We start from the raw sequence: 20,190 nt of genomic DNA on the forward strand, positions 1-20,190 counted from the left end.
TGCCCATCGTCGCACAGACCATTATAGAGGCTGGACACAGCTGGAAAACTACTCGAGCGGCTCATCAAACCAAGACTTAATGAAGCTATCAGGAATTGGAGGAAGAACTTCACAACATCCTGTCAAAAGCATTAAGTAGAAGAAGGCACCCGATCCTGATGGCATACCGGCAGAGGTCATTAAAGAGATGGCAACCGAACGACTCGAAACTCTACTTGGGCACGAGGAATTTGGTTGACAAGATGGACGAGAATAAAATGTGAAACATTGATGAAACTTTATTCCCAAGACATGGGATTAGAGAAGACGAGAAAGAAACAAAAACGTTCATAAACATCCCTGACTTTACAACAGAGGAACTGCAACATGCTGTCAAAAGCGTCGAGAAGAAGAAGGCAACGGCTGTCTGACGGCTTACCGGCAGAGATTATTAAAGAGATAACAACCAAATGACTCGAAACCCTACTTGTTATATACAAGATCTACCCAGTAGAAGGTATTTAACCTAATGTGTGGAAAGGACGAAGAATAGTTCCGATGATCAAGGACAAGGACGACCAAACGTAGCCATCGTCGCACAGATCATTATCGAGGCTGGACACAGCTGGAAAACTACTCGAACGGCTCATCAAACCAAGACTTAATGAAGCTATCAGGAATTGGTTGGTGTCTAGCCGCGAGATCATATGGATTCAGACCTGGAAAATCGACGCTAGTAAATCGCTTGAAAGTATCAGATGTCGTACAGGTGAAACGACAGGGCACTCACGCTTCAAGATCTATAATTCTACTGGTATCGCCAGATATTAGGAACACTTTCAACAGCCTAAGACGGCTGGACATAATATTCTCCCTAGATACAATATTACCAATACCGAAATACTTAACGAGGATATTGAAAGACTATCATATATATGAAACTATATAGGGTCCAAGAAGAATGGGAGTAAGCTCAGGTGCCTCGCAAGGCTCATTCCTCGGACCAGATCTCTGCAATGCAACATACAACGAAATACTGAAGATACCGATGCCGGGTGATACAATCGATATTGGGTACGATAATGACTTTGCCGCTGTGATAAAAGCGGGGAATACTGAAGGGGCTCAACGCAAACTCTTCCAAACCATGATATGAGCGAAAGACTGGCTATACACGCATGGCTTAAAATTAGCTATGCAAAAAACCGAATTGCTACTACCAACGAGACGGCATCGGCTTCTACAAATAGAGATGCACATAGATGACATCGTTATCCCATCAAAGCAGTCAATCAAACACCTGAGACTGATGTTGGAGGGACCACCGCGATGCAATGGTCAGTATGGCCGCCTTGCATACAAATGATCGTGGTTTTAATCCCAGTTTCGACCAGATACCAAAAAAGTTTTTTCTTCAATGGATGTAAGATCTTGGTGTCGACTCTAGAGAAACGAGCAAAAAACTGCCTTCAGTTCAGAGAATCACTTCAGATTATCGCACAGTATCAGGGGATTAATAGAAGGAATGATCCCAATAGACCTCCAGGCGATTGAGCGCACACACTGACTCATAAACGACATACATTATGGCGAGAGAAAAGATATGGGGAAGTGACATGCTACATGACTCAGATGTTCTCCTATCACGGCCACTATCGAAAGCGTCTGAACCGCAGTGTTGCCAGTATTTTTCTGACTCTTTTTCCCTACATTAAGATGTTTTCGTCCCCAAAAATCCCCAAATAAAATTTAAATTCCTCACAAAAAACCATATCAAATTTTTGACAATTAAAAAAAAAAAAAAAATAGAAATAAAATTTTGACAAAACTTTTATATAGAAATAAAATTTTTACAAAACTTTCTATAGAAATACAATTTTAACAAAATATTCTATAGAAATAAAATTGTGACAAACTTTGTATATAGAAATAAAATTTTGACAAAATTCTCTATAGAAATAAAATTTTGGCAAAATTTTCTATAGAAATAAAATTTTCACAAAATTTTCTATAGGAATAAAATGTTGACAAAATTTTCTATAGAAATAAAATTTTCACAAAATTTTCTATAGGAATAACATTTTGGCAAAATTGTCTATAAATACAACTTTGACAAAATTTTCTCTATAAAAATTTTTTTTGAGAAAATTTTCTGTATAGAAATAAAATTTTGACAAAATTTTCTATAGAAATAAAATTTTCACAAAATTTTCTATAGGAATAAAATTTTCTGTAGAAATAAAATTTTCACAAAATTTTCTATAGAAATACAATTTTGACTAAATTTTTTATAGAAATAAAACTTTGACAAAATTTGTATATAGAAATAAAATTTTGACAAAATTTTCTATAGAAATAAAATTTTGACAAAATTCTCTATAGAAATAAAATTTTCAAAAAATTTTCTATAAGAATAAAATTTTCACAAAATTTTCTATAGAAATAAAATTTTCACAAAATTTTCTATAGGAATAAAATTTTGGCAAAATTGTCAATAAAACTTTGACAAAATTTTCTATATATTTTTTTTTTTGAGAAAATTTTCTGTAGAAATAAATTTTTCACAAAATTTTCTATAGGAATAAAATTTTGGAAAAATTGTCTATAAATAAAACTTTGACAACATTTTCTATATACATTTTTTTTTTGAGAAAATTTTCTGTAGAAATTTTCACAAAATTTTCTATGTAAAACAATTTTTGAGAAAATTTCTTATAGAAATAAAATTTTGATAAAAATTTCCATAAACCTACAAGTTTGACAAAATTTTCTATAAAAATAAACTTTTGAGAAATTTTTCTATAAAAATAAAATGTTGATAAAATCTTCTATAAAACTAAAATTTTTTTACAAAATTTTCTATAGAAATAAAATGTTGAGAAAATTTTCACAAAATATTCTACAGAAATAGAACTTTGGCAAAATTTCCTATAGAAATAAAATTTTGTTAAAAAAGATTAAACCGATTTCTCGAAAAAAAAAATCCCCACAAAAATCCCCAAATTTATGGAAATTCCCCACTAAATCCCCAAGTCCCCAACTCAAAAATTTCGTCCCCATTCACGAAAAAATATCTCCAATTTGGGGAAAAATCCCCAATACTGGCAACACTGCTGAACCGTATGGGGAAATGCAGCTCAGAAATTTGTATTTGTAAAGAGGAAGAGGTAACGTATGAAGCCGACCATACATTCTGTAGATGTAGCCGGTGGGCAGAAGGGCGGAGAGTGCTTGAAGACGAAATTGGACACGTCTGATCGAGACATATATTCCACAAAATGGTACAATGTGAGAGGAACTGGGAGGCTATAAGGCATCCTGTAAAACACGTTCTCCGCAGGAAAAATGTAGAAATGGACGCGACGACATGAGAAACGTAAGCTTTAGTCTGGATGCAGACGAAAAGAAGACGGGTCCACCTCGATGTAATGCAAAAGCGGTTCCGAGGAGGTAATCACACCCCGAGGGAAGATGTATGGGTTTTTAACCGTATCGTCGATTGTGATGGCATCCAGGAGGACACACTGTCCGGTGCATTTTCCAACCCAAATTTAAATTAAATGATTGTTTTTTAATGGACCCCTTGTGGTCCACCTCAAACTAATGGGATAGCAGTTCCTAAATGGTAGTCATATCCCGAGGGAAGAGAGATCGATTTTAGCCAGTATCGTCCATTGGATGGCACACTGCTGGAGCCTTACCCGCACAAAAAAACAAAAAATAAATAAATAAATAAATTACTTTAATTAAGTAATTGTTTTTTAACATGTTCTTTGTAATAAACCACTGTATATTCTACAAGACTCATAAATAAACTAAGACGCAGGTATTACGTTGACACAACCAACATAGTATAGTGACCGGTCATCATTAAGGTTTTTCAATCATCCTTGTCGTTATTTCATTGAAAACGCATTTTCTTTCATACGAAATTGGTCGTTCATAACGACGTTTACTTGTACCAAGAAGGACAAATTGAATAACTCGAGCATAAGAGTAAAATCAATAGACCAGCTGCCTTGTTGTCATGGAGTTAATGAGTTGTTTTGCTTTAGATTTTTCTACAAATGCTAACAATCAAATAAATAAATCGAATACAAATGCAATCCATGATGGCTTGAGGGTTGGTCATCAATGTGTATGTAGAGTATAGTATAATGCTACAGGCTAATCATTTACTACTTCTTACCTGGTGGTCCTGGAGGTCCTGGGGGACCTTCTATAATGCCTGTTGGAAATTCATCACCATTGATTGTTGTGGTAAGGCCACGATCGCCACGGTCACCTTTATCACCCTGAAAAACCAAGAGAAACACACAATGAAGAATAAAAAAGGACACACATTAAAAACAGCAAAAAGGACAAGTCAATCTGTAAATATTTGGACAGTCTTAATGATGATGTACACATACACCACTATACACAGCTCAGATAGAGTAAATATATTTGTGTCTAAGGTCATGTAAATAAAGTGTAAAATAAACAAAAGGACATTCAAATGAAAAACAATAGCCTATGGTAGAGAAAAGAGACGTCTGTTTTGTTTTATTTATTTTTTTTTTTATTGCCTTTGATTGGTTAAGAACCTTGTGATGAATTTAAGCCATAAACCATGGCGACACAAGAGGTCATTTACGATGTTTGTGATGTCCTTTCAGTTTGTATGTGTTAGTGAGTATACTGTTTTTTTGCACTATAGACAATGATAAAACTTTGGTCTAATGTTTGTTTAAAGACTCACAAAAGGCATATCAACAAAGGATACTATTCTCGATAAATGAATTTTTGTTTTAAAGCGTAGCAGATTCTGAAGGAATGTGTAGAAGGACGAATTTTTTGTGGGATTTCGCTTTTTGATATAGATACATAAAACTTATAAAAAGATTTAATAGAATTTCTACGTCTATGATTTGTTGAAAAAAAATTAAATTCTTTAGTCTTAATAATTCTATTTATAAACAAGTAAGAAAAGTCTAAAGTCGGACGGGGCCGACTATAGTATTATACCCTGCACCACTTTGTGGATCTACATTTTCGATACCATCTGAAATCCTTCAAATTTGTTGGGTGCTATATATAAAGGTTTATGTTACCATATACATACATTTAAATCTGAGCCGACAATATATTTATGCCTTCTTAGAAAATCTATTGTCTTAAAATTTAAGTTGATTAATGTCCTGTGGTGGAACACAATGTTAGTAAAACCATATGGGAAACATTTAAATCTGAATCAATTTTAAGGCAAATCCGCCAAAGTGTATTTATGATTTATCGGTCGATAGATATGTGTTGGAAGTATAGGAAAATTGGAGTCAATTTAACAAGTTTTCGACTAAGCTGTGACGATTTTACAAGGACAATGTTGGTATATTGACCATTTTTGTCCAAATGAGAAAAACATATATATGGGAGCTATATCTAAATTTGAATCGATTTCAACCAAATTTGGCACACATAGCTACAATGCTAATTCTACTCCCCGTGCAAAATTTCAACTAAATCGGAGCAAAAAATTAGCCTCTTGGGTCATATGAGAGTAAATCGGTCGAAAACTGTATATGGTTAGGTTAGGTTAGGTTAGGTTAGTTTAGGTTAGGTTAGGTTAAAGGGGCAGTCCGATTAAGATTCAGGCTCACTTAGACTATTCAGTCCATTGTGATACCACATTAACTAGAAGTACCTATTACATATGGGCACTTCTAGTTTTAACCGCTGAACCTTCTCGATTATTTTCTTCTGTTGAACCAACCAGATTGTTCCAAAAACATTAGCAGACTGCTTAAGTTAACGTTTTCCAGATCCGCCAGTAATCTGAAGCTATATGCTCCTAAAAGTTGCTTGCGCTTTACACAAAATGCAGGACACTCACATAAGAGATGTTTAATTGATTCTTTTTCCACCGCATCATGACAGCTCATACAATAGTCAATATACTTCGCGCCAATAGTTTTTGCAAAATCGCCTATCAGGCAGCGACCCGTTATAGCAGATATCAGGAGTGATATCTGACGTCTCGCGAACATTAGCATATCTAGTGTGCGGTTTAAGTTGAAATGGGGCCATATTTACTTGGTGTCGTTACAACCCTTGCAATTCTCCCATCGAACATTTGCCATCATAACAGCCTTCTCACGCAGTATGAGCTTGCAGGTAGCTAGGGGCATACCAACAAATTCTAGTTCCCCTGGAATATGTAAGGTAGTCCCTAGCCTTGCCAACTCATCCGCTTCGCAGTTCCCCGGTATGTTCCTATGGCCAGGCACCCATATTAGGTGAGTATTGTACTGCTCAGCCATCTCATTGAGAGATTTGCGTCAGTCGATGGCCGTTTTCGAGTTGAGGAACACAGAGTCCAAGGATTTTATTGCAGGTTGACTGTCTGAGTATATATTAATGCCCACATTTTTTGGAACATTACTTTTCAGCCAATTTGCCACCTCTCTTATTGCTAATATTTCAGCCTGAAAAACACTACAGTGATTAGGTAATCTTTTCGCTATTCGAAGTTCCAGATCATTAGAATATACTCCGAACCCCACTTGTCCATCCAATTTGGAGCCATCAGTGTAGAAATCTATATATTCTTTATTCCCCGGGGTCTGTGTGCACCACGCCTCACTGTTGGGGATTAGAGTCTCAAACTTTTTGTCGAAAAGTGGACTCGCCAAAGTGTAATCCACTACGTTAGGTACATCTGGCATTATTTTGAGGACCGAACTATGACCGTAACTTTTTTCCGACCACAGCGATAGCTCGCGCAACCGCACAGCCGTTGTTGCAGCTGACTGTTTGACCAAAATGTCTAAAGGCAATAGATGCAATATGACATTAAGGGAATTTGTTCCTGTCTTGCTGAATGCGCCTGAAATACACAAACACGCCATACGCTGAACTTTATCTAAACAAGTCGGTTTCTGAAGTGCCGGCCACCAGACTACAACACCATATATACACAAAAAATTTTTTTCTGGTTCAATCACGAAATTAATTGATCCAATTAATTTTTTAATTGAAATGTCTTCAATCACAGAAATGATAGTATCAATTAACAAATTAATTGAAGGTCAATTAAAAAATTAATTGATCCAATTAAACAATTAATTGATACTATTAGTTTTTGTGATTGGTTTTTGTTTCAATTAAAAAATTTGTTGAATCAATTAAATTTTTAATTGAATATTTTTTAAAACTCAATTAAAATTTTAATTGGAAAAATTTTCGCGAAATTTTTTTCTGTGTAGCATTATAGGTCTAACCACTGCCGTGTATAGCCAATGCACAATTTTTGGTTTTAGTCCCCACTTTTTTCCTATTGCCTTTTTGCACGAGTACAAAGCTACAGTTGCTTTTCTCGCCCTTTCTTCAATATTAAGCTTAAAGTTCAGCTTCCTGTCCAAAATAACGCCAAGGTATTTTGCACACTCACCAAAGGGAATTTCAATACCCCCTAAGGAAATGGGCCTAACCGTGGGAGTTTTGCGATCTTTGCAGTACATGACTAATTCTGTCTTTGCAGGATTTACCCCAAGACCATTGTCTTTCGCCCATTGCTCAGTCATCAACTGTATATGACAGCTATATCTAAATCTGAACCGATTTCAGTCAAATTTAGCACACCTGATTATACTATCGATTGCACTCCTTATGCAAAATTTCAAGCAAATCAGCATACAAATCTGACTTCTGGGCATATATAAGTCCATATCGGGCGAAAGATATATATGGGAGCTATATCTAAATCTGAACCGATTTCAATCAAATTTGGCACATTTGACTATGGTTAGGTTAGGTTAGGGGGCAGCCCGATGTAGCAGGCTCAATTAGACTATTCAGTCCATTGTGATACCACATTGGTGAACTTCTCTCTTATCACTGAGTGCTGCCCGATTCCATGTTAAGCTCGATGGCAAGGGACCTCCTTTTTATAGCCGAGTCCGAACGGCGTTCCACCTTGCAGTGAAACCACTTAGAGAAGCTTTGAAACCCTCAGAAATGTCACCAACATTACTGAGGTGGGATAATCCACCGCTGGAAAACTTTTTTGGTGTTCGGTCGAAGCAGGAATCGAACCCACGACCTTGTGTATGCAAGTCAGGCATGCTAACTATTGCACCACGGTGGCTAAATTCATTGTAGAAAAATTGCGAATTTTTGAAAATATTTGAGGTCAAACGCTTCAGACAAGCATTAGGATGCTTCAAAAATTATAAATAAAATTTTAAAAAATATTTTTTGACAAAATATTACATCCAAAACACTGAATTCGGGTCAAACCTTAAGAAGTGATTCAAATTCATTGCAACAGCTGTTAAAATGGTGGACATCCGTCCTATGACAAGCCCATGTTATATTCATCGCTTCTGCGGCAATTTTGCACCACTTCAGGATCCAAAAATGAAATTTTCGCTACGCTTTTTATACCCTGCGCCACACTGTGGAACAGGGTATTATTTTTGCTGGGTACGATGTTCAAGATGGGCGCATTATTAGCAAAATGAACAAATTTTAAGAAATTCTGAAATATTTTGTGAGAGACACGAATTTAGAAAAACTTTACGTTTAATTTGTGTATATATTATCCCCCTTTCCTAGTTCATTTAACTAACGTACGCAAAAGATTATTAAATCTAAAAAAACTTTCTCTCAGGCATAATAATTCCGTGAACTACAATAGAAAATTGGCTTTAAATGCCATATACGGTTTACTTGTTTTTGAGTGTATATGGTATTTAGCATAAAACCCTTCAGACTTACCTTTAATCCAGCCGGGCCAGGAGGACCAGGTGGTCCCATTGGTCCAGGTTCTCCTGCAGGTCCGGCAGGGCCAGCTGGTCCGGTTTCACCAGGAGGTCCAGGTTCACCATTTAAACCGGGAGAGCCTAAATCACCAGGTGGTCCTGGAGGTCCAGGTGGACCAGGCTCACCGGGTTCACCCTAGATGAAATAAATAAATTTCATATCATTATACCACTCAATTAAAAATTTTATTCTATCTACAAATTAAGAAAAGAAATTTTGAAAATATTAAAAATTACCAAAAGCCAAAAACATCTGATTTGCATGCATTTTCTATTTTTTCCAAAGGTTAGCAAATAATCCATGTCTCCCCCCACCAATAACAGTACTTACCTTCAATTGTATTACAGTGGCCGTTGAAACATTAACACCGGCTTCTTGTAATCCCTTTTGGTTGATAGGATTATGTTTGTTAATGTGTAGTTGTGTTAATTAAATTAATTGTTTAAGTATCCAAAAAATCATATTACACCCAAAACGTTAAAACATAAAAATAGAAAATATGAGAGAAAAACAAAAAAAAAATAAAATCTAATAAAAGTAATTTATAATAAATAAAATATAAAATTAATAAAACATATTAATATTAAAAATCAAAATTTATAATAATTACAAAACGGCAGACCAAAATCACATAAAGTGAAACCTCTCAGACGTGGACACTCTGAAAAGCGGACACCCCTCACAAATTTTAAAAATCAAAATGTATAATAATTACAAAACCGTAGACCAAAATCATATACCGTGAAACCTTTCAAACGTGGACACTCTGAAAAGCGGACACCTCTCACAAATTGGAGAACTTTCGTAAGACGTTTCACATTAAAATTAATCTCTTACAAGTGGATACCTCCCAAATGTGGGCAAACTTTAGGCGACTGTGTGTGTCCACTTTTGAGAGGTTTCACTGTATATAGTTTAGATTATATTATTTATAGTGGCAGCCCGTTGAATTGAATTTTCTTGGTATATTCGGCAATACCATTTCTTTGTATTTTAAAACTGATTTCTTTATTTTTTTTTAATTTCTAAATAAAATATTTTTTTATTTGGAAATTATGATAGTGCAGCAAAGCAATCACTTCATTGCATTGAATTTAGTCATACCAAACCAAAGGGTCCTTTTCCTTACTTAAATTTTGACCACAAAATTTAATTTTTCTCTAGTTTTTTTTTCTACTTTTTCCTTCGTCTGGGCTTAAATATTAATGTTTTGTTAGCACGTTGTTGCTGACTAGCCAAAAAAGAGATTTTTTATCTTCTTCTGCAGTAATAAAAAAATTATTACAAACTTTTTTTGTTGATGAAAATGCTCAACAAACATTCACAAAAAATAAACCTAAAAGCAAAATAGGAAAAATTGCAAAAGTTTCCTTTTAGCCACTATGAGTAAGAGAATTTAATGACTCTTCTGTAAGAAACTTCATTTTTTTAGCACCATCCTATGGTCATGTTATAGGCGGATTGTAGATTAAGAATGTTTTACGTTTTTTTTTTCTTTTTTTTATTTTAAACCTCTGACCCTGGACATTTTAAGCTGTCTATTTTTTTGTTTGTTTTAAGATTCTGCTTTCTTTCTAATTGGGAAATGTGTTTTGTTTATCCGTTGACTTTTAAACTTTTTCAATTGTAAAATATTTTTTGTTTGTTTTTTATTTTTTGCTGTATTAATAATGAATTTTACAGACATTTTAATTGAAATAAAATAAGGTCATTATTTTGTAATTTGATTTCCGTTCTTCGTGATATTAGCTTGAGAAATTTCATTAAAAAGTAATTTAAAATCTTTGATGAACAAAATTTTTTTAAATTAAATTTTAAATTAATTTAAATTTTTGTTAATATTTGTATGAGCTTTTTTGAGATAAAATTGAAGTGAAAATTGAATTTAAGAAAAAGAAATACAAACTCTTGGGATCTGTTTATACCCACCACCTTGGAATGGTGGTGGGGTTATAATAAGTTTGTCATTCCGTGTGTAACACATCGAAATATCGATTTCCGACTACAAAAGTATATATTATTGACCAGAGAATGAAGCCGATCCATTTTTGTCAGCGGCGGTTGACACTAAATTTTATGCCTTCGGCGGCTTGACGGCTAAGCCGATATAAATTTATCTATTCGGTGGCGGACAATTATCCATTATAAAATCAATATAAAATTATTCGAATATTAATGAGATTAGTTGTACGACCAAGCTTGCAATCAAATTTACATTTCGTTAAAATTTTTTGAGCTAAATTTTTGCAAAACTATTATAGCAGCTTGAAATTGATTGATTATGGGTGGAAGGTTCAAAATTTTGGCAAAAAAATCGCCAATTATAAATACATGTATCTAATTTAAATCAATATTTTTGATTAATTGGTAGCTAAATTCGAATCGACATATTCGGCGGCGGTGTCGACTGGGAAAAAACTGGTCGGCGGCCACTGAAATCAGCGGCGCGACTCGGCGGTTTCATTCTCCGTTTTTTGACCTTGGAGAAATTCAGAGACAATATAATCACGCCTTTCTGTTGTGCTAAAATTTTCCAAAAAACTCGTCTTTTGTCTACAGGCAGGTCAAGTTCGAAGATGGGCTATATCGAACCAAATTTTGATATAACCCCCATACTAACCGACCCTCTGATTTTGGGGTCTTTCATGAATTTAAAAATCTAGAAGTATTTAGCATCTAAAAATCCGAATTTTTATCCGATTTGCCTCAAATTCAAAATCTAACAGGTTGTCTGATAAATCCCCGGTCTGACACATAGATGGCGTCGCTAGTATTAAATGCATATTATTTTTATATAGTACCAACCTTCAAATGATTCGTGTCAAAATTTGACGTCTGTAAGTCAATTAGTTTGTGAGATAGAGCGTCTTTTGTGAAGCAACTTTTGACATTGTGAAAAATGGAAAAAAAGGAATTTCGTGTTTTGATAAAAAACTGTTTTCTGAAGGGAAAAAATACGGTGGAAGCAAAAACTTGGCTTGATAATGAGTTTCCGGACTCTGCCCCAGGGAAATAACAATAATTGATTGGTATGCAAAATTCAAGCGTGGTGAAATGAGCACGGAGGACGGTGAACGCAGTGGATGCCCGAAAGTCGGTAACCACCGACGAAAACATCAAAAACATCCACAAAATGATTTTGAATGACCGTAAACTGAAGTTGATCGAGATAGCAGAGGCCTTAATGGTATTAAAGGAACGTATTGGTCATATCATTCATCAATATTTGGATATGCGGAAGCTCTGTGCAAAATGGGTGCCGCGCGAGCTCACATTTGACCAAAAACAACAACGTATTGATGATTCTGAGCGGTGTTTGCAGCTGTTAACTCGTAATACACCCGAGTTTTTCCGTCGATATGTGACAATGGATGAAACATGGCTCCATCACTACACTCCTGAGTCCAATCGACAGTCGGCTGAGTGGACAGCGGCCGGTGAACTGTCTCCGAAGCTTGGAAAGACTCAAAAGTCCGTTGGCAAAGTAATGGCCTCTGTGTTTTGGGATGCGCATGGAATAATTTTTATCGATTATCTTGAGAAGGGAAAAACCATCAACAGTGACTATTATATGGCGTTATTGGAGCGTTTGAAGGTCGAAATCGTTGCAAAACGGTCCCATATGAAGAAGAAAAAAGTGTTGTTCCACCAAGACAACGCACCGTGCCACAAGTCATTGAGAACGATGGCAAAAATTCATGAATTGTGCTTCGAATTGCTTCCCCACCCACCGTATTCTCCAGATCTGGACCCTGCGACTTTTTCTTGTTCTCAGACCTCAAAAGTATGCTTGCAGGGAAAAAATTTGGCTGCAATGAAGAGGTGATCGCCGAAACTGAGGCCTATTTTGAGGCAAAACCGAAGGACTACTACCAAAATTGTATCAAAAAATTGGATGGTCCTTATAATCGTTGTATCGCTCTTGAAAGGACCTATGTTGAATAATAAAAACTAATTTTGACAAAAAATGTGTTTTTCTTTGTTAGACCGGGGACTTATTAGCAAACCTGTTAGATGTATTTTTGGTTCATAAACAAGTGTGCGGAAGATGGTGTATATCGGTCCATGTTACGGTATAGCTTCTAGAAACGGGCATATCCGATTTGCCTAAAATTGGAAATCTAGACGTATTTTATGTCCACACATATGTTAAGTGTGCCGAAGATGGAGTGTATCGGTCTAGGTTTTGGCGTTTCCCTGATACACAGAAAAAAAAATCTGTTGTAAATCTGATGCTAAAATGAACTAATATTTATTGCAAACATTTTATTTTGTTTTAGTTCATTTTTAAAATTTTGTAAGAAATTTTCCCCAGTCCAACAATTTTTTCTTTATTCCAAGTATGTCTCAAAAATTTTATGAACTAAATGGCAGTAAAATTTTAATCGCATACATATTAGTTAAATTCTAACTAAAATAGAAGAAGTTTTTCGTACACTTCTCAAAAATAGTAAGAATGAACTATAGCGTGGTTAAAATGGGAATGATCTGGCGCTTAAGATTTTTTCTTTATTTTTAGTTCATTTTTTCTTTTCGAGGAAGATGCATTTCGTAAATGCTAATTAAAAATCCAAAAATATCGGAAAATTTTAGTTAGTTTAATGAATCTCAAAATTTGGAATACAATTTAGTTCAATTTTTGCATGAGATAGTGCATTTTTCCCATAATGTAGTTTACTTTTTTTCTGTGTATAGGCCGGTCTCCCGATTTGACCTCTTGAGCGTCTGTATCTCAATTTTCATCCGATATACCAGAAATTCAAAATATAGAAGTATTTTGAGTCCACACATAAGTAAGCCGAATATGGGGCGTATCGATCCACATTTCGATATACGCCCCTCCTCCAAATAGACCGATATCCCGATTTGACTTCTTGGGCTGATAGACATCGCAATATCTGTCCGGATTACCTGAAATTCAACATTTATTCCAAAAAAGATTGTTAATTGTAAAAACAAATTTTAGACTGACGAAATTTGCCTTTGCCACACACTATTTTCTTTAAAATCTAATAAACATGAATTTATGAAAACAATTTTATTTGTTTTTTTGTCAATCGTTTTATATAAAATTTTCATTCCTAAGAAAAGAAACGTCTTCTTTCAGTGTACTCTTACCATCCAATAATTTTCAATAAGAAAATTTAATGATAAATTTTTGGGGCTTGTCAAAAAAAAAAAAAATAATAATAATAATAATAATTCCATAAATACTAACTCAAAAAAAATTATATATATTTTAGAGAAATAACCAAACAAAAATTTTGAAAATAACAGCTATATTAAAAATTCTTACCTCTAGGTTAATGGAAATAAGCTAAAATCTACCAAAATTTGACTACTTAAGAAAACAAACAAAAATTTACTTCTAGACCCATTGTTTTAAAGACTTATATTTTTATTATCAATTTTCGAAATACCTTAACTGCGACAATTTCCGCATAGCCTAAAGTGCCGCCATGTAATGTAGTTACTGATCTTTTAAGACCCTATTATTATTTACGTTTTCGTATTTGTTTTATTTTGTTGAAAAGGGCATGAAAGGTAAAAAGGGAAACAAATAACATTTTAGAGATTAATTTTTTTCTTTGACATTTTCATTGCAATCTGTATTAGCACATATAACAAATATTATAATCAATTATATTTTTTTATTTTTTTTTTTGCGAATAGATTTTCCACTTCACAACTTACCTTTACTGTTTGGAAAACATCAATGCCCGGATGACCAACATCTCCTTTGGAGCCCTTATCACCTGGTCTTCCTGGAGCACCTTTCTCACCATTGAAACCATTAATACCCTGTTGAGAAAAATATATTTTTATAATATTTACTGTTACTTTTTATGACTTAAATACAAAAAAAAAATGTCACAAAAATATTTTTTTCGCTAAAAATATATCATATCGAAATCATACACAGATTAAAACTTCACCAAAATATTTCCAATTAATATTTTAATATTTTAAAAAATATTCAGTTCAAAATTTAACTGATGCAATAATTTTTTAAATTAAAACAAATACGAAACACAAAAATTAATGGTAACAAATGAATTTTAAATTGGATCAATGAATTTATTAATTGAATTCGGTGATCGATAGCATCATTTCTGTGATTGATTAATTGGTTGAATTAATTTGGTGATTGAATCAAAAAAAAAATATTTTTTTGTGTGTATATTAAGAATTTCCGAGAAAAAAATTTGCTAAGCACAGCAAAATTTTTTATCAAAATATTTCCAATTAGTTTGATTGATTCATACAAATTTTAGTTAAAACAAAAAGCAATCACAGGACTAAATAATATTAATTAATTTAATTCAGAGACCGCTATCAAAAAAGTTATTTTTTAATCGTTATTTTGTGACTAAAAAAATAAAAACTCGAATGAAACTGTTAAAAAGATAGTTTTATTTATCCGTCATAAATAAAACACTTTTTATGAGTTTTATTTTTCCTTCAGAAAATGATACTCTTTTTTGGAGTTTTATTTTTTTTCTTCGGAAAATAAAACTCTTTTTTGGAGTTTTATTTTTTTCTTCGGAAAATAAAACTCATTTTTAGACGATAAAGGTGAGTACTATGCTCGGGGTTTTCACCAAAACACTAAATTAATAGTACAAATATATTTAGGAAGACGATTATATTTTGATCAAGTCTTGCAAAATAATTGATGGAAAAGATTCAAGCAATTGATTGTAAATAATTGTATATTTCTAAATTAATTAATTAAAAAAAGTAACCGTGAAAACAAGCTGGTTTTCAGCTTGAAAACTGAACATAGTACTCAGCTTAAGTTAAAAATTATTTTAGGAACATGACTAGTCATCTTAATTTACCTTTACCGCAGACGGGATGGAATTCATCCTACTTGATGCTAAAAAGCTTAATGCGTTATAAATCCTTCTGATTGAAAAATGTCGATGCCGCGCCTAATCTAAGTCTGTCAGAATGGGAAAGCCCTCTTGGAGCAAGCAGAGCGATTATTTTATAGCGATTTCTTTAAAATATGGCTTCAAATGAAGCTAGAAATTCGTCGAAGCCGCCAGCTCAGAATTTCTGACAATATTAGAACGGCGTGAAAACTTGCTGCTAAAAAATCCAACACTCCTTGCAGGCTTATATTTGGATCCGCGTCTTCAGCGCATCATAGCGAAGGAGCCTGCAACCCAAGTAAGCGTGGGAAGAGCATTCTCTGCTCCTAAATTGGTAATGAGCGACCTGTGTTTAAATCTTTCCGTTGAATATTTGGAAAGAATATGTTCGTTAAATTAAATAAATAAATTAATACAAACTTAATGTGAGATAAACTCAATAAAACAAGAAACTGTAAAAAAAATGAATATGCATGTTATTTAAGACGAAAAAAATAAAACTTCTGAAAAGAGTTTTATTTTCCGAAGAAAAAAATAAAACTCCAAAAAAGAGTATTATTTTCTGAAGGAAAAAATAAAATCATAAAAAAAAGTTTATTTATGACCTTTTATTTTTACGTTGAAAAATAACCGTTAACTTTGGAGTTGAGAGTGTTTTTTTAATATCACCATAGATTCTGAAAGATCTTTCCGCGATGAATCTATTGGTATATGACAATATAGGTCTCCGTTGACTCTAACATGAAGAGTTTTTGAGTTTAAATTTTCTGGATAACAGTTATTTAGGGTCCCTGATTTAATTTAATTGGTTCAATTCATTTTTGATTGACTTTGGTGACTGATACTATCATTTCTGAGTTTGAAGACATTTCATATAATAATTATTTCCTGATTGAATCCAAAAATATTATTTTTTTGTATGAAATAACAAAGTTTTATATATAATATATAATTGTCTCATCACTTACCGGTTCTCCTTTATCACCTTGATCACCTTTCTTTCCACGTTTCCCCCGTTTTCCAGGTGGTCCGGGAGGGCCTGGAGGACCTGAAAACATATGGGAGAGAAAAATACGTGTTAGCGATTTTTCAAAATGTTCATTTATTTTTTTAGGCTATTTATTAAAAGTTATTTTTCAATTTAATATTGGTCGCAGCATCCATCCAAAAATAATCTACCAACATTTTAAGAAAATTTTACCAAAAAACTACCAAATAAAAAAATCTTATTTTGCATTTTTTTGATTTCTACAAAAAATTTTATTTCTATAGAAAATTTTGTCAAAAATTTTATTTCTATAGAAAATTTTGTCAAAATTTTATATCTATTGAAAATTTTGGCAAAAAATTTATTTCTATAGAAAATTTTGTCAAAATTTTATATCAATTGAAAATTTTGTCAAAAATTTATTTCTATAGAAAATTTTGTGAAAATTTTATTTCTATAGAAAATTTTGTCAAAAATTTTATTTCTATAGAAAATTTTGTCAAAATTTATTTTTTTTTGGAAATTTTTGTCAAAATTTTATATCTATAGAAAATTTTGTCAAAATTTTATTTCTATAAAAAATTTTGTCAACATTTTATTTCTATAGAAAATTTTGTCAAAATGTTATTTCTATAGAAAATTTTGTCAAAATTTTATTTCTATAGAAAATTTTGTCAAAATTTTATTTCTATAGAAAATTTTGTCAAAATTTTATTTCTATAGAAAATTTTGTCAAAATTTTATTTCTATAGAAAATTTTGTCAAAATTTTATTTCTATAGAAAATTTTGTCAAAATTTTATTTTTATAGAAAATTTTGTCAAAATTTTATTTCTATAGAAAATTTTGTCAACATTTTATTTCTGTAGCAAATTTTGTCAAAATTTTATTTCTATAGACAATTTTGTCAAAATTTTATTTCTATAGAAAATTTTGTCAAAATTTTATTTCAATAGAAAATTTTGTCAAAATTTTATTTCTATAGAAAATTTTGTCAAAATTTTATTTCTATAGAAAATTTTGTCTAAATTTTATATCTATAGAAAATTTAGTGAAAATTTTATTTGTATAGAAAATTTTGTCAACATTTTCTACTATAGAAAGTTTTGTCAATTTTTTTGGAAATTTTTGTCAAAATTTTATTTCTATAGAAAATTTTGTCAAAAATTTATTTCTATAGAAAATTTAGTCGAAATTTTATTTCTATAGAAAATTTTGTCAAAATTTTAGTTCTATAGATTTTTTTTTTAATTTTGGCAAAATTTTATATAGAAAATTTATATAGAAAATTTATTATATATAAAATTTTGTCAAAATTTTATTTCTATAGAAAATTTTGTCAAAATTTTATTTCTATAGAAAATTTTGTCAAAATTTTATTTATATAAAAAATTTTGTCAAAATTTTAGTTCTATAGAAAATTTTGTCTAAATTTTATTTCTATAGATTTTTTTTTTATTTTGTCAAAATTTTATTTCTATAGAAAATTTTGTCAACATTTTATTTCTATAGAAAATTTTGTCAAAATTTTATTTTTTGGAAATTTTTGTCAAAATTTTGTTTTTATAGAAAATTTTGTCGATGTTTTATATTTATAGAAAATTTGGTCAACATTTTATTTCTATAGAAAATTTTGCCAAAATTTTATTTCTATAGAAAATTTTATTTCTGTGTCTATAGCAAATTTTGTCAAAATTTTATTTCTATAGATAATTTTGTCAAAATTTTATTTCTATAGAAAATTTTTGTCAAAAATTTAATTCTATAGAAATTTTTGTCAAAATTTTATTTCAGTAGAAAATTTTGTCAAAGTTTTATTTCTATAGAAAATTTTGTCAAAATTTTATTTCTATAGGAAATTTTGTCAAAATTTTATTTCTATAGAAAATTTGTGTCAAAAATTTAATTATATAGAAATTTTTGTCAAAATTTTATTTCAATAGAAAATTTTGTCAAAATTTTATTTCTATAGGAAATTTTGTCAAAATTTTATTTCTATAGAAAATTTTGTCAACATTTCATTTTTATAGAAAATTTTGTCATAATTTTATTTTTTGGAAATTTTAGTCAAAATTTTGTTTCTATAGAAAATTTTGTCAATGTTTTATATTTATAGAAAATTTAGTCAAATTTTATTTCTATAGAAAATTTTGCCAAAATTTTAATTTTTTTTTTTTGAAATTTTTGTCAACATTTTATTTCTATAGCAAATTTTGTCAAAATCTTATTTCTATAGACAATTTTGTCAAAATTTTATTTTTATAGAAAATTTTTTTCAAAAAATTAATTCTATAGAAATTTTTGTCAAAATTTTATTTCTAAAGAAAATTTTTTTATATAGAAAATTTTGTCAAAATTTTATTTCTATAGAAAATTTTGTCAAAATTTTATTTCTATAGAAAATTTTGTCAAAATTTTATTTCTATAGAAAATTTTGTCAAAATTTTATTTATATAAAAAATTTTGTCAAAATTTTAGTTCTATAGAAAATTTTGTCTAAATTTTATTTCTATAGATTTTTTTTTTTTATTTTGTCAAAATTTTATTTCTATAGAAAATTTTGTCAACATTTTATTTCTATAGAAAATTTTGTCAAAATTTTATTTTTTGGAAATTTTTGTCAAAATTTTGTTTTTATAGAAAATTTTGTCGATGTTTTATATTTATAGAAAATTTGGTCAACATTTTATTTCTATAGAAAATTTTGCCAAAATTTTATTTCGTTTTGTTATTGTTGGTTTTGTTCTTTAAGCATTGTTGTTGTTTTTTTATTTCAGCTTAAAACCATACATTGACTAAACTACAAGAGTAGCTTAACCAACAGAGGAAAAGAATGTTTGTCAAATTTATTTGGGCAAAGCCCTATAGACTGCAAGATGGTTGGATGGACGCACGTTTCGGAATTACCACATTCCTCATCAGCATCCTCTACTTGCAGCAAAACTATCAACCAATTATCAGAATAAATTCAGGCAGTTTATTAAACCCAACAAAAACCACACTTGAACCCTCCGAAAAAAGGTTTTACATTGATAGCCGGCTTATGCCGAAATAAACTCGAAACAAACATATCTCTTTTCCTATGCCACTGTCAAATCATCGATTTGAATTCACATGGCTGGGTTTATTTTGAGCGTGCCTCCTCTTCTTTTTCCATTTGTTTTGTTTTGTTATTGTTGGTTTTGTTCTTTAAGCATTGTTGTTGTTTTTTTTATTTCAGCTTAAAACCATACATTGACTAAACTACAAGAGTAGCTTAACCAACAGAGGAAAAGAATGTTTGTCAAATTTATTTGGGCAAAGCCCGAGTTTATTTCGGCATAAGCCGGCTATCAATGTAAAACCTTTTTTCGGAGGGTTCAAGTGTGGTTTTTGTTGGGTTTAATAAACTGCCTGAATTTATTCTGATAATTGGTTGATAGTTTTGCTGCAAGTAGAGGATGCTGATGAGGAATGTGGTAATTCCGAAACGTGCGTCCATCCAACCATCTTGCAGTCTATAGGGCTTTGCCCAAATAAATTTGACAAACATTCTTTTCCTCTG

At 31.4% G+C, this 20,190-nt stretch overlaps 1 protein-coding gene across 11 annotated transcripts in view; it reads right to left on the reverse strand.

The window, feature by feature from the left end:
- Positions 1-20,190, reverse strand: part of LOC142222608 (collagen alpha chain CG42342) — a 730,115-nt gene that overhangs the window by 153,469 nt on the left and 556,456 nt on the right. For 8 of the 11 annotated variants that reach the window (XM_075292835.1, XM_075292829.1, XM_075292826.1 and 5 more), the window contains exons 4-8: positions 16,628-16,707; positions 14,476-14,583; positions 14,202-14,270; positions 8,737-8,916; positions 4,169-4,274 (exon numbers count right to left, since the gene is read on the reverse strand). In XM_075292835.1, the coding sequence (XP_075148950.1) occupies positions 4,169-4,274; positions 8,737-8,916; positions 14,202-14,270; positions 14,476-14,583; positions 16,628-16,707 (543 nt within the window). Of the gene's footprint in view, positions 1-4,168; positions 4,275-8,736; positions 8,917-9,111; positions 9,166-14,201; positions 14,271-14,475; positions 14,584-16,627; positions 16,708-20,190 lie in introns of all 11 variants that reach the window. The other 3 variants (XM_075292830.1, XM_075292831.1, XM_075292837.1) reach the window with 1 other exon arrangement.

This window comes from Haematobia irritans, chromosome 1 (assembly GCF_050003625.1).
Source record: "Haematobia irritans isolate KBUSLIRL chromosome 1, ASM5000362v1, whole genome shotgun sequence".
In the NCBI taxonomy this organism is placed as follows: domain Eukaryota; kingdom Metazoa; phylum Arthropoda; class Insecta; order Diptera; family Muscidae; genus Haematobia; species Haematobia irritans.